The sequence below is a fragment of the Hemicordylus capensis genome, chromosome 17, assembly GCF_027244095.1.
Source record: "Hemicordylus capensis ecotype Gifberg chromosome 17, rHemCap1.1.pri, whole genome shotgun sequence".
In the NCBI taxonomy this organism is placed as follows: Eukaryota; Metazoa; Chordata; class Lepidosauria; order Squamata; family Cordylidae; genus Hemicordylus; species Hemicordylus capensis.
In genome coordinates this window covers 6,114,010-6,132,444 of record NC_069673.1, presented here as the reverse complement: position 1 = coordinate 6,132,444, position 18,435 = coordinate 6,114,010, and the positions used below count along the sequence as shown (strand labels likewise).

General features: G+C 47.9%; 1 protein-coding gene across 1 annotated transcript in view; it reads right to left on the bottom strand.

Moving 5' to 3' along the window:
- The window catches only part of PAPPA (pappalysin 1), a 195,709-nt gene that overhangs the window by 54,078 nt on the left and 123,196 nt on the right, over window positions 1-18,435 (bottom strand). Inside the window, exons 11-12 of the mRNA XM_053281794.1 lie at window positions 1,658-1,756; window positions 707-842 (exon numbers count right to left, since the gene is read on the bottom strand). Coding sequence (XP_053137769.1) covers window positions 707-842; window positions 1,658-1,756 — 235 coding nt within the window. The remainder of the gene's footprint in view (window positions 1-706; window positions 843-1,657; window positions 1,757-18,435) is intronic.

Below are 18,435 nucleotides of genomic sequence, written 5' to 3'. Positions count from 1 at the left end.
TGGGTGCCCACTTGTGTCATATATGGAGATTTGCCAACGGACTGACTCGCGAAGAAGTGCCAACTTCACATGTGCCAACCGCAAACACCTCCCATGCAGTCCATCAACAAGGTTTCACAACGAGGGGCTGTCGGCCAGCCGAAAATGAAAAGTGTGATGGAGCACTATGGCAGCCACAGCTCAACATGTTAGTTCACGCATGCAAGTCACTTAATGGCCACAGTTATCAAGCCATGGACTGCACAGACATTTCCCTACGTGTGTTTGGAACAACTGGGCAGGACAACAAGCACTCCTAGAATAGTACAGTACGTGGACAGTACTGTCTGTTTTTAGGATTTGTAAACTGGCTTTTTAACAACAGGTGGGCCAGCCGATGCACAACACAACTCTGCTCCTTTCTGCTAACGTTTGGTGGTATATCGTGCAATAATTTTATGGAGGATTCTATCGCCCCATTCACATGACCATATGGAGCTGGGAACAGCCTCTGATCTGGGAATGCATGGTCGGGTGAACGGGCATGTGTGCAAACACACGCCCATTCACACCCGGGTCAGGATGAACCCAGCTACATACAGTTGTGTGAATGGGTTGTACAGGTGCCGCCCCCACCCCGGCAAGATATGAACCCGAAGGAGGTTTTCATCGCTCCAAGAGCCCTGGTGTGTGTCTATGTGCAAAAGATCAGGTAGGAGGTTCTTACCGAGGTCATGGCTCTGGTCTTTCGTGTCAAGCAGCTGCACAGAGATGGTCTCCTGCTTCTGTTCAAGCTCATCAGATCCATCCGTAACCAAGTGAATGATCACAGCGGCAGCTACCATGGGCTGTGAGAAGTGTGCCTAAGGGGAGAAGGGAGGGGGAGTCCAGGGGATCAGAGGAAGGACCAGAGCAGATCATGCTTTTCCTTTAATTCAAAACAATTACTGCTAAGACTTGGGGCACACTTATCCTCATGCATAGTTTCCCAAGTTTTTCCTCTCTTTCCCAAGGGAGGAGACCTGGTCTTGTGGCTACTGGGAACAGCTTATATTTTGCAATGATATCTATAATAATAATAACAACATTGATAATAAAATTCAGCTATCCCAGGTCCTTGGGAAGGACTCGATGTCTGGATAAAACAAACCAGTCAATAACACCTGTCTGACTGTGTAAATAAATAAATAAATAAATAAATATTCACAAAATACAAAGATCTACAAATTGAAATTGAAAGGCTGTGGCAGAAAAAGACCAAAGTAATCCCAGTGGTAATTGGCGCCCTGGGTGCAGTTCCAAAACACCTTGGAGAGCACCTCAGCACCATAGGGGCCACAGAAATCCCCATCAGCCAATTACAAAAAGCAACATTACTGGGAACAGCCTATATTCTGCGACGATATGTATAATAACAGCAACAACATTGATAATAAAATCCAGCCATCCCAGGTCCTTGGGAAGGACTCGATGTCTGTATAAAACAAAGCATTCAATAACACCTGTGTGACTGTGTAAACAAGTAATAATAATAATAATTTAACTAATTGTTATTGGTATTGTTGTTTACTGCCTAGAGTCTTTGGAGGAGGTGGTATATAAGAAAATTTCAATACATACATACATTTATTAGTGGCTCAATGAGCCCACATACAAGAAATAACGTGCAAGCTTTTACCTTGAGCCAGAAATGGGTGGATGTGTTGTTGGCCGTGCAAGGGTACCAGGCATATTGAGACATCCCATCGCTCAAGTCGTACACCTTGGTCCGGCACATCTGAGGAAGACAAAGAGCAACTATCAGCCGGGCAGGTAAATAGCACCAAGTATTCCATTAAACTAGCCTGCTCGCTACTTAGCACAGCTTCTTTTAAAAAGGAAAAGGGGGAAAAAGAACAGAGTGTGTGTGTTTTAAATAGTCGTCGTTACTTTGCTTGATTCCTACCATAATTTCATAATAACATCGAACTGCAGGCCGATGTTACAGGGTAAAAAAACCCAAAGAGAAAATCTGTTCAGCAAGTTATTCACACTTCTGGTCAATTACCCGGCATTGTTTGAGACAAGAATAATCCATTACAAGTTGTTTTAATTTCATTGTTCCGCAACAGTTGTGCTAATTAGATAACGAAACTAGCGAAGTCTCAGACATGTTGATGATTAAATCATCATTGGGTTTGGGGTTGTTGTTTTTTTTTTGTCCTAACCAAGTTTAGTGCTCAGAAAATTGACAATGACCCAATACAGACACAACACAAAACTATGGTCGCAAGATGGGGCAGTTCACAGAAAGGCTGTTCCGGGGGCAATGACTCATTAATCACTCCAAGATGGATCAACAGGATCAATAAAATGAGTGGAGTCCACAAGAGATAGTCACGAAAAGACGAAAGGAAGTAAAGCATGAATGAAAGCCCAAGATAATGAACACACACACACATATTGACCTTCATTCATGTTGCCACCCACCCTCAACTTCGGCATAGACAGTCACCCCAAATATGTGTAAAAGTTGTAGAAAATGGGTGTTGTGTTATTTCTTTGAAATACAATGAAAAATATCTTTCCATCCTTCTCCAGACTTGCCAGATATCCAGGACATTCTTGAATGCCTACTGATACTGAGAGGCTTGGGAAACCCTGTCTGAGCACACATCAAAATGACTGACAAGAAGAACAATAAAAACAATATATTCTGAGTTGCTATCCCTGTCTCCCCAACCAGGACTAAAATGCCTCCAGCCAAAAACCAGTAGCCCCATTAACAGGTCATGAAGGTCAGGGGGCCATTTTGGCTGCAGGCAGGTTTGGGGATGTGGAACTCACTGGTACTTCTCCTTAGCTACTGGGTGCCATTCCTGGCCCACACCCCAGACCTACCCAAGAATAATGTTGCACCCAGCTCTACTCTTTCCCCCTAAAGGTTTTATTTCTTTCTTACACTTTTATCCTGCTCTTCCTTCCAAGGAAGATAAGAAGAGCCCTGCTGGATCAGGCCAATGCCCATCCAGTCTGGGCTGGCCTTTCCTCACACAGGAAGCTGCCTTCGACTGAGACTATCTAGTGGAGTATTGTCTAAGCCAGGGGGTTCCCAACCTGTGGCACTCCAGAGGTTGCTGAACTACAGCTCCCAACTGCCCCAGACACAATCAATTGCAACATCTGGAATACCACAGGTTGAGAACCCCTGGTCTAACACTGACTGGCAGCGGTTCTGTAGGGTCTCAGAAAGGGGTCTTTCCCAGGCCTGTCTGGAGATGCTGCCAGGGACTGAAGTGAGGACCGTCTGTAGGCAAACATGTATTCTACCTCTGAGCTGCAGCAACTCCTCAGGCTGGCTGTGTTGCTTCTAATCTGCCTTGCGTGGTGTCTACATTTCCATGAAAACAGAAACGGCTAAGAGAGAGGCAGCAACAGGACATTTTCAAGGATGGGGAGGAATTCCACTGCACTCCAGTCAGGAAGAATCATTCCATATTCACCAGCAGAAGTCAGAGTTCTGCTAGGAGTGCTTGGAATATTTCAGGGTGGCTGGGATGGCCAACAGTGAGGTAATGATTTCTCTCAATTGAATCCCCCCAGGCAGAGCTCGAAGGAATCTATGGGCAAAACATAAATCAACTTTAATGGGCTGGAAGTTTTTCAGTTTAAAAAGAAAGGTGGGGCGAGAGGGGAGAGTCCTAACTGGGACCAAACTCCGTTGAAGCATGCCAGGGGATAGTGTTACATTTTACAACAGTGTAAGTCTTTACATAAACTATCTTTGGCATTTGAAATCCATTCCAGCGATTCGACATGTATCGTTTTGCAAACTCTCCTTTTCTTGCCTTTTGAGCGAGTTGCCGCTCACCAGGGAGAATGGTTTTCGTTTTTAAGACCGAACCAGGTTAAGGGAGTGAGGCTGTCCATATCTGCAATGTATACGGCCATAGAATGCTCTGGCACAATTGCTCACTTTGTTTCCTGTGGGCCTCATGGTGTGCCCCCTTACTTTCTCTCTCTCCCTCTCTCTCTGCAAAAACTCACCCGACCCCCAAGAAGAACGAGAGGGACGGGAGGGCTTGGCATGGTTCACGTGTCGTGGAATGGATGAGCGAGAACCAATATTAAACGCTGACCCAAACCTCTACTAAAAACTCGAGCCAACCCCAAAACAAAACATTGTTGAGGTTCAGGAAAGCTCTGATCATTTAAAATACCTACATTAGAATCTAAGAACAGCCCTGCTGGATCAGGCCCAAGGCCTATCTAGTCCAGCATCCTGTTTCCCACCATGGCCCGCCAGATGTTTCAACTTCTTTTTGTGAGTCTCAGCACTTTCTACCTTCTGCCTGCAACCAGAACCAGAGATCTTAAAGCTGCACTAGGAATCTCGTTCCTAGGGCTCTTTCTACACTCCACTTTTTCAATCTGGAAGGTCGCATCCAGTCTGAATGGCAAACTAGCCTGAACCACTAACGCTTAAGACTGCAATTCTGAACATAGCCAGAGTTGACATTGAAATTTCATGAAATTAGAAGGGAACCCCAGGTGAAACATCTAAGGATTTACAAGGGAAGCCAGACGACTTTCTCTAAGACAACTGAAGTTTCTGCACATCCCTGCTTTCAAGGTCAAAGGGTATCTCTCTGCTACTATGAATATTTATATTTATACACCACTTCTTAACAGAGGTTCTCAAACAGTTTACATAGAAAAATCAATGTTTTTTTTCTTTATTAATTCTTGATGTACAAAGAAAACAAGAAAAAACACAACCTGTTTTTATATCCCCAGCTCATACACACACACACACATATATGAGGGAAGACCCCCATAATTTTCCCAATTAGTATATAAAATAAAATCTGACCATATAACATAAAAAGGCATTGTTTATAACCTGGCTCAAACAGGACCAAATGATGGGAGTCAACCTTTCTGAAATCACAATGTAACATAAATTCTTACACCAATTGTCTCAAGTCATATTTTGATTTTTCCATTCTTTTCTAAATCCGCATTTACCCCAAGGAATATATGTAATAATGCCGGCTGTGGACAAAAACTAATCTTCTGGTATGTGATCTGATTCATTTCTGTAAATACTTCTAACCAGAAAAAAGAAACTCCAGCACAGGACTACCATAAATGAAAATATGTCCCCGTTATTCCACAGCCGTTCCAACAGAGAGAGGAACTATCTCTTTGAATATATGCTAATTTAGATGAGGTCAGATAACATCTATGGGAACACTTTAAGAACTTTTCCCCTGATTTGTGTCGAGGAGAAAACGTCAGGCTTCCATTTCCAACTTCTGTTCCACTCTTGATCCCTAATTTCCTGTTAGGAGCCTTTCCCCAGCATATTCTAAGACTGGTTAAAGGGTTAAATATTTGATTTAAAATCAAACCATACAATTTAGGTACCAGACCTAGCTAGAGAAGAGTCTGGGAACTCTGATACAAGCATTTCAAATTTTGTCAATTGTCTGTTAGCTTGAGCTATTCATTCTGAATTAGAAATAAAAGACCTTACAATGTAAGCAATTCAACCAAGATCAGTGTGGAATATTTAATATTATAGATGTTAAGACAATAGGCTTGCCTAGATGATAGAAGTCCTAAATACTTCCAAATCTAAAATTTCTAACACTTGAGAAAATATTTTTAAAACACCATGTTTAGGATGGCTAGAAATTGGAATAAGAGAGGGAAATGGAGGGGCTAAAATCTTATAACCATTTTGCCCATATTTTAAACATAACACTTAAGAGAGGGTTTAATAGATTCTGGCAATAAAGGCAAACTTTTAACTCTATGAAGGTAACACTCAGGAATTTCCATCTTAACCCAAGGTTTAATTTCTACGCCAGCCAACTGCCATAGGATATTTCGAAGATGAAAAGCTCCATAATACAAATAAATATTTGGAATAGGGGTGTGCACAGGCTGTTTTCCGCAGTTCGGTCTGAATTCAAACTGAATTCGAACCAGAGCGCAGGTTTGTCCAACTGACTGGCTGGAGCAGTTGATGAACTAACTCGAACCAGTTTGAAGTACTTCACCCATAGGGAATGAAGGGGAACTCATTATTCACGGCACATTTCCAAACCACAACCCAAGGAAAGCAGTATCCGCCTGGGCTTTAAATACAGTTTGAAACTCCCTCCTTTCTGCTCCCCCCCATCCCTCCCACCCAGCCAATGGGGGCAGAATTGCCCTGACAACACTTGATTTTGAATAACAAGCCAACCAAGAAGACTGCAAGCCAATTGGAAGGCAGTGGCAGAAAACATATCAGCAAGAGAAAAACAAGACAACAGCCCTCCAAAATGGCACCCGGGACCGCCCGCCATAGCTGCTCGAACTGGTTCGCTCTAACTCGGTTCAATTCAGGTTGATCTCAGACTGGCCCCCTTTCCTGAAGGGTGTTCTGGATCACCATCGAACCGCTCAAACCAACCCGGTTCGTGGCGGACCGGTTCGCGATCGAACCATTCTGCACATCCCTAATTTGGAACTCCCGCACCACATTTAGGTGATTTTGTATAAAGAACACTATTTCGAAGTCCCGGCTTTTTACCAGCATATATGTAAGGACTGATTGTTCTTTGCCACTACAGTAAAGTGGACAAAGGGAAAATAAATAACCAAAGAAGCTGATTGCCTGTCCCCAAAGGGCTCACAGTCTAAAAAGAAACACAAGGTGGATAACCACTGGAGGGACGCTGTGCTGGGGTTGGATAGGAACGACCCATGCTAAATGTAATTGAATAACCATTTTAAAGGGTGCTTCTCTGCCCAGGTTTTGGGGGTCTCTGAAGACCTCTATAGCCCTGCTGCCAGTATGAAGTTGATAAACTACAGGACGAGTCCTTAGCTCAGTGGCAGAGCATCTGCTTTGCCTGCAGAAGGTCCCAGGTTCAATCCCTGGCAGCATCTCCAGGTAAGTCAGGGAAAGACCCTTGCCCGAAACCTTGGAGAGCTGCTGCCCATCGGAGTGGGCAGACCTGAGCTAGCTGGACCCAGGGTCTGACTCAGTATACGGCAGCTTCCCATGTTCCTAACTTTGCCCTCTGCTCCTACAGAACAACAACGGGAAGTCTTTGTATCCAGTTACTGGCATCTCATGTCGACTGAAAGCTGGTTTCAGTTAGTTTCTCTCACATTGTCTCTGCCTTCCAGTGGGTTCTAATTCAGTTTGTCTTCCTTCCACCCACACAGGGGGTGTGCTAGGCGGCGGCGGTGGGGGGGGGGGCAGAGCCAGGGAGTCAGTGTGAACATAAGGAGACAGAGGCACAATTTATGCTCCCATCCCCAGGGGAGACCGCAAGGTTTCCTTTTGACTCGCTCAAGGGAAGTGCTTGCCAAGCAGCAGGAAAGCCCGCGAACTGCCACGTCGGGCTTTGCTTCTGCACCCTCAAAGGCCCCAGGAATGTGTCAGGGGGGTGGGGGGGACCCAAATTAGCTGCATGCATATCACTCGGGCCCCGATCCCTCATGAAGACCAAGTGACCTGCAATGCTGCTTCGGCTGTCCATGGAAAAACAGAGATCTCAAAAAAGGCACTGCAAAATGTGTGCAGATCTTTCAGGAAGGCAGGGAGGGGTTCTGAGTTGGACCTGCATGCATCTGTGCTGCAAAATGTGTGCTGCTTCTGAATACCCATGTTCTGTTTTTTAATGGGTAGATATTACCTGTGATAAAGGCTGCGCCGCTCTGGGAAGAGCATCTAAGTCCCAAGTCCCCTCCCTGGCAGCATCTCCAAGAGAGGGCTGAGAGAGATTCCTGCCTGCAACCTGGGAGAAGCCACTGCCAGTCTGTGAAGACAATACTGAACCAGATAGACCAAAGGTCTGACTCAGTATATGGCAGCTTCCTGTGTTCCTGTGAGCAATCTGCAGGTAGAGCTTCAAAAGACCTCCCTCTGAACCCATGGAGAGCTGCTGCCAGTCAGAGTAGACAATGCTGAGCAAGATGGACCAGTGGTCTGACTCGGTGTAAGGCAGCTTCCTATGTACTGTAGGAACCAGGATTTGTAGAATGCCCCTGCTCTGATCCAGCAGAGCTCTGACGGCTTGCCACCATGAAGAAGGCCCACAGGAGACTTTGGAAACCAGAAGATTTGACAAGGGACACAGACGGGAACAGAGAGCACGGTCTTGCCCAAGGCAAGCGGGCATCTGACCCAACACGGACATTTCACAACCCACTGGCATCTCTTTGAACGGCACACCACAAGGGCCGCTGTTTATTTAAACTGGGTACTTTGGAAGGCGAAGCTGTTGTGCTGGAGGAGGAGTTGTGTCATCTGTTCCTTCTTCCTGCACGGAATTGCCCTAGTGGGGACCGTTCTTGTGAATGAAGTGTAAACAGTGGCTGCCTTCCACTTGGAAGAGCGAGCGGGATCGAGTTTCCATGTACATCCACAGGCTGACCAATGCCCGTTCACTGTGCACGGCCCCCTTGGCAAACCGGGGGCGGGGGACGCCCAGCAGACGCAACCGTCTGCTCTGTTAAGGCATGGCAGGATGGTCCCTCTCAAAGAAAAGAAAACAAGAACCTAGCGAGCTTCCTTCTACCGAGTCAGACCCATCTAGCTCAGTGCTGCCGACACTGACAGGCAGCAGCTCTCCAAGGTTCCAGGCAGGAGTCTTTCCCAGCCCTACTTGGAGATGCTGCCAGGGATGGAACTTGGGGCCTTCAGCATGCAAGCTCTTCAGCTCAAGTACAGCTCCGTCCCATAAGGGGAATCTCTTACAGCACTCACATACAGTCAGTCTCTCATCCAAATGCAAATCCTGCCTAGCAAAGGGAACAATTCGTGCTCACTACCGCAGTACTGGCTGTCCATCCATAAATTTTCTCTATCCGCAAGGTTTTTCATTTATTTATTTAACATATTTTTATACCGCCCAAAACCTTGCGTCTCTGGGTGTTTCAAGATTGGGTGGTCTTCAAGGTTGATCCAAGATTGATCACTGGGTTTTTTTCAAGATTGATCCAAACTTAGGCAGAGAAATGAAGGAATCAATGCTTCATGTGCTAACAACTGTAATAATATTTTATGCAACGGAACAGAAAGTGGCAAAAGAAGCCATAAAGACAGAATATTTGAGGAAATACAGGGGATTGCCTCTAACTTACGGTCAAGGGAAAACCACACTGATATATCAGAGAAATATCAGAGGGATGAAAAATGGCGCTAGATTACCCTATATACTCCATAATTGAAGGGTCAGGCTACCCTTCAATTCAGGGTCAAAGGTTTGGAGAGAAAAATAATTCAAGATAATGGATTGGTGTAATAAATGCAGAGGTTTTTGTAGTGTGTATTTCTCTTACAGATATGGATTAACTTTTTATAAAAATAAGGAACAAGGTAGAAACATATATAAAATATAATAATATTGAGTAAACTCAAAGATTGGTATGATTTGATGTAATATGTGTTATAGGTATATTTATGCTTATTGTAGTAAGTGGATATTAGCAATAAAAAAGTTATAAGCAAATGCAGAGTCAGGGGTTTCTTAGGGAGCAGAGAATATGGACTGTTTCTCATAAAATAGGGATGTGAAGGAAACCCTCTGAGGGATTTAACTTGTTTTCTAGAAACGCATTTGGCTTCTGTGGGAAATTCTCAGATGTTTCTCCTTGGAATAAGCTGAAATTTGTTCCAGTTTTCCAAATTTGGGTGCCCGCTCTAGCAAGCACCCCATCAGTGACAGAGAGAGAAGAGACTGAGGTTTGGGGGAAGCAGGCCTGAATTGAAGGGCTACAGCTAAACTAGGGTCTAGAAAGACAAGGAAGGAGTCTGGGTGTTCCAAGCAGAGCTCACCTACAAGTCGAGAGGAATAAATGGCATCCATACCTGTAATCAACAGGAAGATAAACATCCCTATAAAAATAGAGGGATGGTAGGGCTAGACCATAGGAACTCCTGGACTTTTTAATACTGAGAGTTGTACACTCAAGCACCGGAGAGTTTTTACTCACAGCCTCTGAAGAAAAATGGTCAAAACCCAAAAGCAATTAAAAATTGCTGGGGCGTCCAAAATAGAACAGATAAGTGGCGATGCTGCTGCCCGAATGCTAGCCAATAGGTGCTCATGGCACAAACACAGCTGCCATCCCTGCGGGGGGGGGGGGGGGTGCATGCTATTGTTGTATTTCTGGGGCAAGAATGACTGTTTCCCAGCAATGCTACTTGGCACCAGAGAAACAGCGATCACCAAATGAGAGAGGGCATGCTGGCGTGACTTTGTCTGTGTGGATTAATGATAGCTGCTTGGCATGTCCAGGAAACCAGCAGTGTCTGGAAAGGCCCAGAATCTCATTTATTGATACCAGATTCAATTCTCCTCCTCCGAGCCAGTTCTATAACAAAACGCCTTCCGTTGGCTGAGCCTGAAATCGCAAGGCTAGAACGGAGAAAGAGCCTCGTCTCTCCACCTCCTGGTCCTCCTCCAGCATGATAACATGGCCAGGGTTTGCTTTGATTCCTTACACCCCTGGCGGTTGCCAGTTTGGAAGCCCTGAAATCCACTTCCCACCACCTCTTGACAACCCTCCTGGACCTTCCCGTTCCGAATGGAGATATTCCCCCCAACAGCCCTTCCTGGCCATTTCTGGCCCAGCGTCACCCATGGCTGCTGCAGAGAGCCATACGAGGGCAAATGCCAGGTCCAACCGCACACTCTCGTTCAGGAAAGGTCAAGAGAACTGTTTTCCACTTTAAAAACAGCTGCACTTTGAAAGGACAGAACTTTCTCATACTTGGGAAGCTGTGAGTTCCTCTCCCTGCTGAGATACCAACCACCACGATGCTTCATTCCTCAGTAAGTATGCTGCATCCACTAGAACAGGAGCTTTCCATTCTCCTGTCTCGGGGGGGGGGGGAAGGTGGTGGTTGCCCCCTGAAGATGATCGGTGGGAAATTCCACTTGCCTCTTCCTCCTGCTCCCTTCTACAAAAGAGTGCATGCTCAAAAACGAAAAGGGTATTGCTACTACAAGCCAGAGGTGCTCTTACGCTTCCACACACCCCGGGGTCCCCCCAAATCCTCTTTAGTCTGTCCAGGGTGGTGTGGTTTGTGCCCTAAAGGACCTATGTGTTAAAAAATGATGCTTAACTTGCAGCAGGGGGTGGGGTCTCCAAAGGCCTTTAGGTCCAGGCTCCAATGGCGCCGCGGGGAAATTGCTTGACTAGCAAGCCAGAAGCTGCCAGTTCAAATCCCCGCTGGTATATCTCCCAGACGATGGGAAACACCGACATTGGGCAGCAGCGATATAGGAAGATGCTGAAAGGCATCATCTCATACTGCACGGGAGGAAGCAATGGTCATCCCCTCCTGTATTCTACCAAAGACAACCACAGGGCTCTGTGGGCACCAGGAGTCAGCACCGACTCGACGGCACACTTTACCTTTACCCCCCAACTAGTTTCTCCAAACAATCGCCAGGAAGGGGGTAATTTCAAGGTGGAGGCACAACATAACAGTTTCAGAAGAGTACCCCACCCCGCAAAATCACCCTGGTTTCATGGAAGGGAAGGGAAGGGAAGGGAAGGGAAGGGAAGGGAAGGGGAGAGAGCTAATTAGCTAGTCTAGGGTAGTGAGGCCTCGTTTCTGCCTTGAATGCCCTCTCCCACCTAATTATCAAGCCACATTTTGAAATGGGGAAACCCGGAATTCACGTTCCCCACGGTGTGTTGTGTGTGTGTGTGTGTGTTCTTTCCTTCCACTTAACCCTCTAGACCTTGGAGTGGCGTGAAAATGAGAAAGATCACTCACACACACACACACGGGCCATGCTTTCGCAGCTGTCATTCTAAGAGTGCTGAGTAACAAACCAGCAGCCACATGAATGAACTGCTCCCTTTTGGCACACAAGCCGGCCACATCTGCATCCAAGTCCCGTTTTCCTGCAGGTGTCTTGGGAAACTGGCCACGTCAATCCAACCACAGCACAGCACGGGTTGGTATGATGGGTTCCAGAACTCGATTAGTTAAAGCCAAGGCCCTCCCAGATGACCCCAGGACAGTGAGAAGGGGAGTCACTGCTTCTCTGGGGAAGGGCTGTGAGACAGGTTGGGGGCCTCCTTTTCGCCTTGAAGCGCAGAGGAGCATAGGAAGCTGCCTTAGACCCCATCAGACCCTTGGTCCATCTAGCTCACTATTGTCCACACTGACTGGCTCTCCAAGACTCCAGGTAGGTGCCTCTCCAACTCTACCTGGAGACGCAGCCAGGGATTGAATCTGGGACCTTCACACCATTGGTTCCTCTTGCTCAGCATTGTCTACACTGACTGGCAGCAGCTCTCCCAAGGTTTCAGGTCGGAGTCACTCCCAGTCCTATCTGGAGATGCTGCCAAGGAGTGAAGCTGGAACCTTCTGCATGCAAAGCAGATGCTCCTCCACTGAGTTAAGACCCCATCCCCTAAGGGGAATATTTCACAGCACTCACATGTGGTTGCCCTTCCAAATGCAGACCAGGGCAGACTCTGCTTAGCAGAGTGGACAATTCATGCTTGCTAGCACAAGGCCAGCTCTCCTCCCCAGGCCCAAAGTTTAATCTCTAGCATCTCCAGTTGAAAATATCTTACGTCGTACTGTGGCTGAGACCCTATAGAGCCACTGCCAGCCAGAGTAGAAAATTCTGGGCCAGACAGACCAAAGGTCAGACTCAGCATCAGGAAGCTTAATCTTTTCTACTGTGAGCTCATGTCCTTTGTCCAAATTACAACTGCAGCAGGCTTTTCCACCTAAGCTTGCCCCTTCAAACCGCCCTTGGATTTCCTTCTCCGTCTTTTCTTAATTACATCTTTGGGGCCGCCTTGTGTCAATTAGCCCCACAGTAGCTTCCAACAAGTTCCAGAGAAGCACAACAGAGAGACTAAAAACAATTTAAAATGCTTGTGCAATAACATACCAAGTAAAAACAAACATAACAGCAGAATAAAACAACTTCTACAGCACCGGCGAACACTCCTTCAAAACCTCCTTACTCCTTCAAAACCTCCTTACTGGCCATCAGTTTGAATAAAAAGCACAGCCTTAGCATGCCTGCAAAGGCCTCTAAGGGAGAGGAAAGAGTGGGTCACTGCTGGGAAGAAATCATAAATTGGTGTTGGTGTTGGACATCTGCAGAAGCATTTGTCAGGTTCGCAGAGGTTCCTACCTTCAACTATCGGAAGATAGGAAGCTGCCTTCTACGGAGTCAGTCTTGACCCATCTAGCTCAGGACTGTCTACACTGACTGGCAGCAGCTCTCCAAGGTTCCAGGCAGGCATCTTTCCCAGCCCTACCTGGAGATGCTGCCAGGGATTGTACCGGGAACCTTCTGCATGCAAGCATGTCGTAGAAGCTTGCCCATTCACCCAAGACTTTTAGGGCTTTAAAGGTCAACATCAGCACCTTGAATTAAACCCGGAAATGGGTGGGCATCCAGGGCAGTTCTTTATTTTCTAAGAAGGAATGGATGGCACCTTAAAAGAGATGTGTGTGCCGATTTTGCCCATGTGTTGGAAATTTTCCCCGTATCCCTTTAACATTCCTCCACAGTTGCTTTCAGCAAAATTCTTTGGAAACGCTTCCTGCGGTCAAGCCACATGAATTTTGCAGGGGAAATGGTGAGTGGCAGCCCATCCTCCTGCAAAATCCAAGTGGATCTGGCATCCCCGTGGCACGCCTTTCCACAAGGAGGGCTCCATGTTACGCTGGCATCTGCCTTTAATGAGGAGAGTGAGGCAATCATTAATGTCCTGAGTGAAAAACAAGAAGAGAAGCTCTCTCTGTAACAGAAACCAGCCTAGCCACCTGCATCTACTTCTGGAGTGGAGCAGAGGTGGAGAGTGGAGCGGGGTGGGGGTGGCAGGAAATATGCCACCCGGACTGCTGGCCAAAAACCAGCCAGGAGAGAGATCAAAAATACCAACTCAGTAGTTAAATCAAGAGAGACACAGGCAAGTGCCTATAACAACAACAACTTGGACGTATTGGATTGGTGGATGACTCAAGACACACACAATCAAGCGCTTCTCTACAGAACACAGAAAAAAATCCTGTGGAATTCCCTGCCACAAGATGTGGCAATGGATACTATTACTAACTCCAAGAGCCTTAAAAGTGGACTATAGACATCCGTAGGAGGAGAGGTCTTTCAACAGCTATTACCCACATTTGCTGAGGTAGGGTTAGGCTAGGCTACTAGATTAGCTAGAGGCCTGATATAACCATGGCCCCCACCAAAGAAGCATCCGCCACTCCCCCGAGCCACCCAGCCAGTTCCCCACAGCTGCCCTCAGCAGCCGGGAAGCACAAGGGTCAAATATGCATGTGCTCATTCTCACACACTGAGCATGTGGAAGAGAAGCCAAGACCTAATGAAGCCTCCATGTTCAAAGGTAGTGTACCAGCTAAATAACAGGGGGAGGCAACTGCCTTTATGCCTTGTGGGCTGTCTTCATGGAAACATCTGGCTCTCCATGGTTGGAAGCTGGGGAAAAAGACGTCGACCAGGGGTTCCAATCTTGAGACCCCAGATATTTTTGAACGACTCCCACCATTCAAGGCACAATGGTTGGGAAACCCTGGACTAGATGGACCCGGAGAAAGGCCTTTATAGCTGCAGGTGATGGGAGGAGAGCTGTTCTTGTGCGGGCAAGCATGAATTGTCCCATTTGCTAAGCAGGGTCCACTTTGGTTTGCATTTGGATGGGTGGCTACACGTAAAATATTCCCCTTAGGAGATGGGGCCGTAGCTCAGTGGTAGAGCGTCTGCTTTGCATGCAGAAGGTCCCCGGTTCAATCCCTGGCAGCATCCCCAGGTAGGGCTGGGACAGACACCTCGACTGAAACCTTGGAGAGCTGCTGCCAGTCAGCGTAGACAATCCTGAGCTAAAATGGACCAATAGTCTGACTCAATATAAAGCAGCTTCCGATGTCCCTAAGAGTTGTGGCCCGGCAACATATGGGGACCTAACGTTGGGAGCCCGTGACCCAGATAGAACTTCAGTCTGAGAAACCTCAGGTCTCTCCTAAAGTTCTTCCTTGGAGTGCGGCGCTTTCAGCAAAGAGACATCCTGAACTTATTGACTGTGACAAGACACGAGGGGGAGAGGAAGACTGCGGCAGTCTTTAGCAGCAAGTATGAAAATGTTCCTCCGGTGGTATGAAGAACGAAACAAAGAGCCGGCTCTTTTTGAAAGAAAGAAAGAAAGGAAGGAAGAGAGAAAGAAAGAGAGAGAGAGAAAGGAAGGAAGGAAGGAAGGAAGGAAAGCGGGGCGGGGGGGAGAAGGAAGACGACCGAGAAGAATCCTCTGCTGCTGGCATGAGAAGGTTTACTTTGAGGCTCAGAGAAAATAAGCGAGTGGCTCTGGGGATGGCATTCCATTCCGCCAGAAAATAGCGCCCTGAATGTCTGTGTGTTTGTGGTTTCACGAGAACATTACAATCTTGGAGAGCTGTCCTCATATTTGACATGTTTTCTTGTACAGAACATGAAACCAAATTATACAGAGGAGGCCTCGGCTGGCCCTGCTCCCGAAACGCCGTGCCTGCGCTCCCCTTGCCGTTGTCTACTTCCCTCTCATTATTGTGGTTTTCTCCCAATCAAGTAGAACCTAGACGGGTATTTTTATCCCAGCTTGATTGACCGGTGGCACGCGGAGGGCAGAGAGCGGGTTTGTGGAATCCCACTTTGCGTGGAGGAGAGCGAGGCGTGTGTGCTGTCGGCTGATAAGTCAGCAGGAGGTGAGCGGGGCGGGAAATAACGCAACCCCTTCGGTGCAGGAACAGTCAGACCCTTCTCGTCTGTGTTGCCTACACTGACCGGCAGCATTGTCCACAATGACTGGAAGGAGCTCTCCGAGGCTTCCGGGTGAGAGTCTTAACCAGCCCTCCCTGGAGAGGCTGGGGATTTAGCTTGGACCTTCTGCCTGCATTCTTGGAAAATCATTTTGCTCAGAAGGGCAGGAGACAAGAAAACCAGGTCATCTGAGGAGGACGGTCCAACACTCAAGGTCAGCACTGCCATGGTTTGCGGGGAGGGGTCCCGTGTCAGGGGTAAGGCACCGGCTTTGCACGCAGAAGGCCCCAGGTTCAATCCCTGGCAGCACCTCCAGCTAAGACTGGAAAAGATCTTGGGAGAGCTGCCGCCCGTCAACGCAGACAGCACTGAGTAGATAATGCTACCCGTCAGTGTGAACCCAACAGATGAGAAGGTCTGATTAAGTAGGAGGTTGCTTCCTCTGTGTCTATGCAGCAGCAAGTAGACGGAGAGGAAAGCAAGCTTCCAGTCCTGGCTTCCAGTCCTTGACTATCCTGGGTGTATTCTGCTCAGTGCTTGCAGATCTCTGCCAGATGTTCACCCAAAAACTAGTTCCGTGCTTGGGTGACAAAAGCGCAGCGTGCTGAATACACACAGCCCCGATGAGAGGACATAGATTTTGGGTCTGATCACATCATTCACCAGAGCGAATCCAAATTGAGAATGAACCTCCCCAGTTTTCATCTAAGCCTCCAACCACTACACCACATTGATTCTTCCATCATGGAAGATCGGTCTGAAGTGGTACAGCCCAGATACAACTCGAGCATGTTGGGACTGGCGTGTGGATATGAGGATAGGGCTTTCACTCCGTGGTAGAGTACTTGCTTTGCTAACAGAAGGTCCTGGTTTCAAGCTCAAGCATGTCCAGGAAGGGCTGGAAAGACCCTCGGGAAACCTTGGAGAGATGCTGCCCGTCAGGGCTGACAACACTGAGAGTAGACAATGCTGCCAGTCAGGGCTGACAGTACTGACCTATGTGGACCAAAGGTCTGACTCAGTAGAAGGCAGCATCGTATGTTTACTGAGAACTAGGCCCAGTGATGGGGGTTGCGTTTCGCTCTTAAGGGACAGCAGCTCCCTTATTGCGGTAATTTGAGCAGAACCCTTGTGCCACTTGCTGTCAGCATCACTCAATCCTGCTGCCTCTCCTGAACCCAGCCACCTTGGTGCACTGGCAACCCTTCCGATTTGCCATCAGTGACGGTGACGTGACCCGGCTACCTGTCCTGGCCTCATCACGAATAAGCCCCTTCTGTGTCGTCACGCCTCAAGGGTGCTGCAACTTGAGACTGTCTGTACCTTGGGTGGGGCGGGTTGCCAGCCATTCCTTTCCTGTCCCCACAGCTAGGAACACAAGGCATAGCACGTTCCCTGCGGTGGTGAGAGAAGGAGGCACCCAGTCCTGAGCGTGGGGGCCCGGGGGGGGGATTAGAGGGACGCCGGCATGGAGGGGAGGGAGGGAGGAGGACGGAAAGCAGACTGGACCCCTCCTCTCCACTCTGAGGCACTCTTGGATGCAGTGTAAATAAACCATCCCTGGAGGACCGTGTGGCACTGGTTGATTCAGACGGTGGGGTTGTGGGGCAGAGGCTGGGGAGATGGTGCATCAAAGCTAGAAGCTCATGGGCCAGTTTGCAGCAGGTTTGCAACCTCTCCAGGAATGGTGCCTGGAGACCCCAGAGATTGGCTCTTTCAAGCCGGCCTGGAGATTTCAGTGTCTTCTTGATAATGTGGTGGGGGTGGGTGGCGGAATTGGAAGAAAACGTTCGGGGAGAGGGGCGATATCTTCCGAGTAGCTTCAGTTGCAGTTGGCAGTGCTAGTTAGCAGTGAGTGGGCGAGGCACAGGGGTGGGGAGAACCCCAGAGCCCCACTGCAGAGAGGAGGGCTCCCAGCACAAACTCTGACAGTGCATCCAGAAAACTAGGGTTGTCTTAACCTGGGTTGAATTCCTGGGGTGTCCCTGAAATTGGCATCAAAGCCCAGGCCACTAATCCCTTGGCCGAATGGGAAGAGAGCTGGCCTTGTGGCAGCAAGCATGAATTGTCCCCTTTGCTAAGCAGGTCTGCCCTGGTTTGCATTTGAATGGGAGACCACATGCATGAGCACTGCAAGCTAATCCCCTCAGGGGATGGGGCCATTTAGGTCCTTAATTTAATTCTTGGCGCACCGCTTTGGATGTTAAACAGAAAAGTGGCTTGTCTGTGTCTGTAAGGAAAGTAACTAAAACTTTCCCAGGACCCCTTGGAATTGAGAATGCAGTCCCCACACAGTCTGTGTGGTGGGCTTCCCAGGAGAATCTTGGGCGTAGCATTTGGCTGGTAGGAGCTCTCCAAGGTTTCCAGAAGCGTCTTTCCAGCCCTACCTGGGGATTTCAGAGATTGAAAATAGGACCTTCTGCATGTAAAGGAGGTTACATTCCACTGAGTGAAAGACCCTTCCCCATCACTGGACCTAATTTTCAGTGAGCTGTTGAACCTAAGATGCTTCTTCCTACTGAGTCATGCCCTTGCCTGACTCATTGTCAACCCTGACTGGCAGCATTATCTACTTACTCAGTATTGTCAGCCCTGACTAGCAGCAGCTCCCCAAGGTTTCCGGAGGGTATTTCCAGCCCTTCCTGGACATGCCGGAGCTTGAAAC